General features: G+C 41.1%; 1 protein-coding gene across 2 annotated transcripts in view; it reads right to left on the bottom strand.

The window, feature by feature from the left end:
• AGAP1 (ArfGAP with GTPase domain, ankyrin repeat and PH domain 1) overlaps positions 1 to 8874 on the bottom strand; it is a 267477-nt gene that overhangs the window by 87866 nt on the left and 170737 nt on the right. For both annotated transcript variants that reach the window (XM_009320776.1, XM_009320777.1), the window contains one exon: positions 3691 to 3852. In XM_009320776.1, the coding sequence (XP_009319051.1) occupies positions 3691 to 3852 (162 nt within the window). The remainder of the gene's footprint in view (positions 1 to 3690; positions 3853 to 8874) is intronic.

Genomic DNA, 8874 nt, shown 5'->3' with positions numbered 1-8874 from the left:
TTACCCTCAAAAACACTGAAAATTTTTTTCACTGACAAGTTCTGTGTAGAGAACTAAAAAACTTCTCTCTGGGTTTCATTGCACTGGAAAAATTTCACAAGAATCTGATCTTCCAAAATAGGAACTGAATTTTAATTTTCATCCAACTGCAGCACAGTTGCTTTAGTATTTTTGTTGCTGCAACCATTGTCTCAGAAAACCTGTAGAAAGACAAACCAAGTAAGATGAAAGAATCAATCCGAGAAAGAGAGGGCTGTGCATGTGCAGATAGTGTGGAGAAAGAAGAATCAGCATGACCTTTATGGACGGGCATAAAAGGGATGAGCATCAGTCCTTGGAATTAGTGAATCACCCTGGGCTCACTAGTGTCCATCATCGTGATATCTGAATACTTGGGCAGAGGTCAGTGATCAAAGCAGGCATGTTCAAGGAGAAAAAAAGACAGCAAAGTGCAGTAAAAATGCTAGAATTTGCTGAAGACCAGATTTAAACCTCATTGAACACCTAAGCTTTACTACAGACAAAAATGAAGGAACCCAGAATTTCTGTTTGAAAGCTGACACTTGAAACGTGCCTGGACCCAAAGGAAGGCAACATAAAATCTAGAATTACCCAAATCATTTAACTCTGATCTATTGTAACTGTCTGAGAATAGCTACTGCAGGAGGATCCTCCTCCTCCTTTTCACAGTGAACTCAGGATTTCTAGAAGGAGTGAAGGTATGGTTCTCCCACGATTATCACCACAGTCTTCTGTACCCCTGTGTTCAATAAGTCACCTGCCGTATCTCAAACGCTTGATCAAAGTTGCCAAGGCAAAGCATGCATCTCAGAACATCTTCCTTTTACTGTTTAATTCGGATTTGTGGTCTTCAAAACTGCAGTAACCCAGATGAACACCTCTGAGGGTTTAAATCTATGCTTACTGCAAGTGTGGAGGAAGAAAAATCAGAAAGGAAATCTTTTAGGGTCATTGGACAGATTTGTAGCCAAGCATTGGAGAACAGGGAAATAAACCTTTTCTGGAGAAAAGGCTGAATTACTGAACTGAAAACTGCTCTGAATCACAAGGCAGACTTGAAAATGCTACATCCTATAACATGGAGAAAAAACTGTAACAGCCCAAAGCATATCAGACAGCCCCTGCCCGCCACCAGCTGGCTTGTGACATAGGTTGGCCCAGGACCGGAGTTACTGCCATCATTCAGCATCACAGCAAGCTCAGAGAGATGAACGTTACCTGTCTGGTCAACCATAAAGCATACCAAATGTGACTTTCGGCTTGCACCAACATGAGTACCAGAAAATACAGACAAAGGTTGCAACTGCCCACATGCCAGGATCTGGAAAAAAGCAACCCCCACCCTTTCTTAAGTCCTTCTAGAAAGTACTTCATGGGAATCTACAATCATTATTGCTTTTTCTGAGATGCCCTTCTTCTAAAAGCACAGGGAACTCGAGCACACTTCATTGCCTTCTCCTTCAGCTACCGCTGACAGACGAGGCTGACTGTCCTAACTGTCAGGGATCTCCTCCCAACCTTGCTAAGGATTCAAGGGCCAGTAAGATTCGTTATTTGCTGAAGGATGCCCAGAGTTCCTCTCACACATGGCAAGAATGCTGTGTAAAAAGTTGCACTTCTGTTCTCGTGGCCAATCGCTGTTTTTCACTGGGTTGTGCTTTAAAAGAGATGTTATAAAAATAAATAATTTAGCAAGCACTGTGGCCCACCCACGACAGACAACTGTGAGCCCCAAGCCAGAAAAGAGTGCCCATCTTGGAAGACATGTAAGAAGAGGCAGGTCAAAGAAAGCTGATGGGCTAACGTAGGGCTAATGTAATGTTTTTACACCTGTAAAAGCAGGTGTCAGCACTCACTGCTACTTTTAAGGCTCCTTCTGTATCACTTGGTGCTGCTAGCCAGCCAGTTCTTGCCCTTCTGGAAGCATATTTATCCCATGTATATGAAAGAGGACAGTTTTGTAAAGCTATTGCAAAAGGATTTCAGATTAGCATGTTATGATGCTGGAAGACAAGGAGAAGAACAAGAGAAAACAGAGAAGGATGAAGGAGCACGTACTCCCCACTCCAATCAGAGCAGGGATTTCAGGGGCAAGATGCACAACTGCAAATCCCCCATTGCTTGCTGTGGGTCAGAAGTCTGCACCCGCAGACTGGGACCACACAGGCTCCAGCTCCAGTGACTTGTGAAAATAATCTGCCCAGGAGAAAGAAAACATACATGTATTAACTACTTAGACATTTTCAAAGGCTTTTGATATCCAGCTGGTCTTGATTCATATTGACTTCAACAAAATAGTCTTGGACCAATGGTGAGTGCTCTGAAAAATCCCCTCTATAACTTGCCATTGAGGTATGAAAATAAGTGTTGTAAAAGGGATTGTTAAAAAAAAAAAAAAAGACGACGACAAATTAAAAACGAGAGGTTAAAATAAAATTTGGCTTCAGGCCATAAACTACGGGGAAACTAACAGTAAAGATAGTTAAATGACTGGAAAGAGAAAGCAACAGGAGCTATTATGAAAAAAAGCTGATGGCTTTTAAAAAAGGATTTGTATAGATAGCTGGGGAAATAAATTCCATATGTGATAGAAGTGCAATTGACAAATTAAATAAATGGAAAATACGGATAACTAAGTAGTAGTTAACATGCCCCTTCTCAGTTGTATACTATTATCACATCTATTTTTAATGTCTCTTCAGCTGTCCGCAATTGTCATCTTTTTTTCAGAACTTGTTCCAATGCTCTTTGATACGGAATTAGCTGATTTTTACTCTCCAATGCTTACAACTGCATCTTTTTCTTACTCAACACTCCCCTTTTCCAACAATGTTATTCCATTGTCTCCGTTTTTCATCTCTCTTATATGTTGACTCCCCAGTTTCTGAGCTTTCCAACTACCCTTGTTCATCTTTTTTCTGGAGCTCTTTTGGTTGAATCCTAGCATGTTTCTTTTCTTCTTTTCTAAAGATACAAGCATGTTTTATATCATATCTGGCTACTGTACACATTGTTACCCCTTCAGAAGGGCATTGAACAGCTATAGCAGTGTTCGTGGTGGAAATAGTAAGCTAAACTAAGAGAAAAAAAGAAGTTCTTTTTGGCTTTTGCTTTCTGGTTCTTAAAAAAGAACCCAAACATTTAAACTCTCCCCTTTTCCTTTTTATCTTCAAATAACACAATCTTTCCATGGGCAGCTGAATATTCAAACAATAACAGGCATCAGAAGTGTTCGTGATTCTAGAGCTCAGGGTGTGTCTAAGCAGAAGAGATAACATGAGATTTAATACCGAAAAAACATACAAGTTCTAACGTGATGTATGGGCTACTGAGTGAACCTGACTTTGTCTTTCTTTTTAACCTTACAAGCATGCCTGTACCATACCTTTATGGCTAACGATGCTTCATATTAACTTGGGACACTTTTTTATTTATTAAAAAAATCGGGTCCAAACATGCTTCAGACAGTCAAATTCACCATTGTGTGATGCCTCAGATCATTCAGCTTCATCGCTAAAAGATCAGTCTTTAATTTCTCTACTTCAGTACAATTCTCTTTACCTTTTGTATGCAAAGCCAATGGCGTAGTTGAGTTGTACTTAACAATGCTCTTTGGAATGGTGTTTTCACCATTCCAGACTTCAGACTTCCACCACAGAGTAAGCTTACCTTCAGCTGTGCCTGAGATACCATCAGCTTTGAAATTGCTTGTGCTTTTCTTCCTGCGGTGTTTCTTTCTGTTGGCGTGAGGTGAAGGAGGTGGATCGAGTTTGGGGCTCGTCGTACTGGATATACTTGGGCTTGAACACACAGAATCTCCTAACCCGGTATCTGCAGTTTGGGGGAAAAAAAGAAAAAGAAGGAAAAATAAAAAATACTGTATAATTTAAATTAATGATTGCTAGAATCCAAGAATCCCTTGCTTTCTGTTAGCAGCTAACTTCTTGAGCTCATTGACTTCCAAAGGCTACAGGAGAGTCTCCTAACAATATCCATTACTTTTTCAAAAAGGTACAAAATAGCAACTCGGCTGAAGTTCTGATTCAAGTCCTATTAAATCAACAGGACTCTGCATCAATTTTAGAAGCAGGCCAGCTGGAATGCACAAAAACCAATGGGAAATCGCTTTATTACTTCCAATTGCTCTTTCTTACAAAGATCTTACTGATCCTCAAATTAACTCGTGTAACGCCAGGACATTTTAATACATAACGGAACACAGATAAACCAATGTCCTCTGAACACTATCTGCTTTCATTAATATTAGAGACAGACACACATAGAAAAGGTGGTAATGGCAATAAAGGTGGGAAAACAAGGTGCACATGCCTGGTACAATTAATATTGTGTGATAATGGGTCACTCCGTATCTGCTCCCAATGAAAAAAAATAAACCCATGTTCATCATGTTTAGTTTCCCACTGTATTAGCTATGTAGCATAACATGCAACAATTTTAAGAACTAATGACAGAGTCATTTTCTCCCCTCTCCCACCAATTAGCTTGCTCAACCAAATCAAAATTAAAGGTCGATGACGCCCCTCTCTCTTAAGGAGACACCCACAGTCTCTTCCCTGGTCCATGTAACAGCTGGTAATACGTGAACTCTCTTTGAGTAGTTCTTCTCTTTTTCAGTCAAGAAACATCTAACAGCAATATTTAACAGAAGTCTAGGAAATGAAGACATACTTGAAATTTTGCTCTCCATCTGGGTCCTTTCGCATAGCAAATACTCAAGCAACCTTAATCCAGTATTTTTCCCCAAGGTTGGTAATATGATTTTAGTTTAATTGCAACCAATCTTTTGGCTATGATTAGTGCTAAATGCATTTTTATTTTGTTGGTTTGGTTTTGTTTTTAATTATAAAATTTAACATAACATCCTACACTTTAAGTAAAGTGCTTGCTATTATTTAAAGTGAAGCTGTTCCCAGAACCCTGGCTAGATACCATATTGCACTTACATGCAAATCCAGGATTGCACTTAAGAAAGTGAATTCATACATTCGAAAAATATCAAGCCAAAGACTATTTAAAAAGTAATTTTTGATTGTTTTGAGTAGTTAAATCCCCATACAACTGCCTATTTGACAAAGAAACACTTACTTGGTTTTTTTTCCTAATAAAGTTTACTTACTAATTACCTTCTAAGCACAGTTGTGCTGCAAGTTGTTAGTGGGGGATAAATTATGTAGCTAATCGCCTGGCAATAGAGACCAAATCAAACATAAGCTTTGTATTAAGGATTTTTGTTCTTTTCCTTATGCATCTATCCTGGCAAGGGTTTGCCGTCTCTCCAGGTGAAGAGGAAGGCAAACCATGATAAGAATCCATGCCAGTGCTCAGCATGTTCTTGGCAAAGGGGACACAGATACTTTTGGCTCCTTGACACGGAGAGAAGATACAAAAGAGGATGCCAGCAATACAAAGGCATGACCATGGATGCAAGGTGGTTACTGCTAGTCCTAAATATTGACCTCCAGTTTGAGACTTGAGGTTTCATACGTTGGGTACTTAAGAAAAAAAACCCCACACAAAAAAATCTCCTTTGCAGCAATGACATGAAAATTGCTCTGTTGAGATAGGCCAGCCGCAGAGCCAGGCACTGCAAGGAAGGGGCCCAGCTGTGGCAGCAAGTTCTGCCACGGGGCACCAAAAATATACCTTGTTGCTTTTCATTTGCTTGCTAAAACCCAGAAAATTCATAAATATCATGGAAAAACCCCAGAGAGCACACCAGCCAGGAAGGCTTGCTCATATCTAACATAATATCTCAAAACACTTCACTTTTTCCCCTCAGAAAATATGAGGCAAGTAGCACATCGACAGGCCTCATTCTCAGCTTTCACTTTAAAAAGAATTACCATTTTGCTCAAAGGGAGGAAAAAAAAATCCAGGAAAAAACAGCTCTACCACCCTCTCCCATGCCTTTCAAAAAGCTTGTTTCCAAATATTCGCGATGCCGAGATGTGTGCCGAAGCACTCTGGTCCCCGAGGCAGGCGTACGAGGGCTGCATTCATCGCCACGTGTGACTCCATCAACCACGATGTCCTGGACTCGTAAAATGGTGAAGAAACCACACCCTGACACAAACCCACAGAATACATTTTTCAGCTATTAACACAGATCTGTACGCTTACTGCAGCTTAGTCTAATTTCTAGGCTATAAATTGCACCAACAAAACCTGCTTGTGAGCTCTGAAAAATGAGTATGCGTATCCATGTGCAGTCCGACTACTCGCATCGGAGAGCTGAAGAATTAACCTCCTATGGTAAATCCTCGTGATCCGCAGCCCTTTCCAGGTAATAACCTGCTGTCCTTGGGTCAAACGGCTCTGAAGCGAAGAGCCCGAAGCTTTCCCTCCCCCTCAACCAGAAAAGAAACACGAGTCGCTCATAAACGGGTACCGAGCTGATATTGTTGGTGTATTAATGCCCCATATTCCTGGTTTCAGAGACCACCCTTTGAAGATGGAAGTTATTTAACATTCTACTGGTTTAAAATATGAGCAATCAAAAGGCGCTAGGCTTACATGCTGTGCTTTCCCATTTCCCACTACTTCTCTTGCCTGACAAGGTATTCTTCAAATTGAAAAGAGGGCTCCTGAAAGCCCGGCTTCGGAAAACTGCAAATGAGTTCAGGCTTCAGCCCGCTGAATGCAATTTCATACTCCTGACTGAATACAAATAATGCATTTTATTTTGTATCAATTACCACGCCTGAGAACAGACGACCACTGCTGGCACTATTAAATATTAAAAAAAAAAAAAAAAAAAAAAAAAAAAAAAAAGGCAAGGAAAAAGGCACGCCAAATTAAAAAAGCAAGCGCCTCATTACTCCACATCTAAACCAGCTTTGACAGAGGCACTGGAACTCATAAGACGCGTTTCACTGGGTTGGGATGGGCTGTTTTGCAGCCATCCCGCGCGTTCAATGTCAGCCATTAGTTCTTCCCAATCGGGCATCAATGTTCAACGCACACCCGAAAAAATATATAATACTAGTAATAATAATAACAATCTGCAGCCTCTCCGAGCTTCAATACTTGAAGTATGAGTCAAAGAAGCAGTTTCACTTTTCACTCGGGAAGCTGACAAGCATGACTAGAGGGGGAATAAAATAACATTCAGTTCGCATAAATATCAAGCGGGCTGCTTGAGACTGATGGGCCAGGAATGTATTCTTAGCCATCATTCTGGCAGACAGGCCCAAGGACACTCATAACTTATTTTACAATCATTTAGTTTCAGCTCAAGTGGAAAACGTGACAACTTATCTCTGCTGACAAGATGCCATATCGAACCTTACAATTAACTCTCCCACGATTATCTGCCCAGCCCATCATTAGCTTTGCAGTTTTTGATGGACTGTAGGGACAGCTTTCCTTGATGATGGTCATCATTTGCAGGGTGTATACTACATTATACAACATTATGGACAAAATTCTCCCCTTGCCATGTAGCTGGGGTTGTCCTGACCAGCACATCCTCTGTTCCGCAACTGCTGGGCCACATTTCTAAGTGATGTGCAGCAACACGCTGCTGAAGAACATCTTCTCCAAAATGGAGCATCACCATTCTCCAGCCTACACCTGCTGCCAACTGCAACGTATGGAAGCGAGCTATAATTGCCCATGCCCTCTCCCAACAAACAGCCATCCTTCCTCCCTGCCATCTCTCCCCAGTGCAATTATTAACTCCTCTCAGCTGTAAGTGAGAGCTGACATGAGCCACGTCCTTGCAGTTTATCTCTGCATGCTCACCACGCGTTAAGGAGGACGCCACGAATTTCACATGCGTGTTCGGCGATTTTCCGTACTGACGAGAAAACGTGTTTCTCATTGAAAGGTGAGTTTCTAGCTTTGCAGGGTTGTGAAATAACGCCAAGCTTATACCAAGGGATAGGACAGTTTCTGTGCAAACCAGTATGACAAAGTATAGGTGCTCATTCCAGAAAAAGTAGTAAAATAGTCAATCCAGAGTATATAGAGGGTAAGTTTACATCTATGCAAGTTATTTGAGGCCATTTGAAAGTATGCAGTAGCTCACTCCATGCCCAGGAGCAACAAGTGACAATTGGTAACCAAACCTGTTCAGTTATCAAGAGATGGGATATTAAAAAACCCAACCACTCTGTTGTTAGCATGGTGATTTTTCTCTATAGGTGCATGACACATGGGATAAGACAAAGATTCTGCTTGTTGAAATCTGGCTGTTGTTTGCTAGAAATTACAAAACCAAAAAAAAAAAGCCGATGCAGCTTTTATTCCACAACGCAAGTCCCATGCCTGCCTCCCTCCTAAATGCGTTTTGTAATTACGGTCATAAGAGAAATTCCTTTCAATTATGACAAATTCTGGTAGGAGAAACGAGAGGCAGAAGGGAAGAACGATGTTGTCTACAACAACAACCCAGAACTATGAGACGGAACATTAAATGAAAAAAGAAACCAACCAATCCTTCTCAGAAGAGTCTCAAGGGCTGTGCTGTTGTGCTGCGCTTTATTTGCCATTTGAAACACATTTGATATCCTCTCGCAGTATTATATGATGTTTGTAAAAGGTAACGTTCTGCACAAGTCCCACTTCTTATCTCTTTATAGTTTTATTATTTGTAAGCTGCATGCAGTCCACAAATGGACCTCAAAGACACCCCCATTTGTGCCCTTTAAGGATGTCGCAAGAGCCCTCCTGGATTTGAAAAGGGTAAGAAATCCAGTTCAAACCCAGCCTGTGCTTCCTTGGTATGAATACTACTTCCCCTAGGTGCAGTACAACTGACTTGCATCCCAAAACTCCCAAGCATCTGCTCAGAGCACGTCTGAGATTCGGACTGAAGCCGTGCCTGCACAG

The sequence above is a fragment of the Pygoscelis adeliae genome, unplaced genomic scaffold, assembly GCF_000699105.1.
Source record: "Pygoscelis adeliae isolate BGI_AS28 unplaced genomic scaffold, ASM69910v1 Scaffold63, whole genome shotgun sequence".
Classification (NCBI taxonomy): Eukaryota; Metazoa; Chordata; class Aves; order Sphenisciformes; family Spheniscidae; genus Pygoscelis; species Pygoscelis adeliae.
Note: the sequence above shows the minus strand (reverse complement) of the source record. Positions and strands in the feature narration are given on the sequence as shown.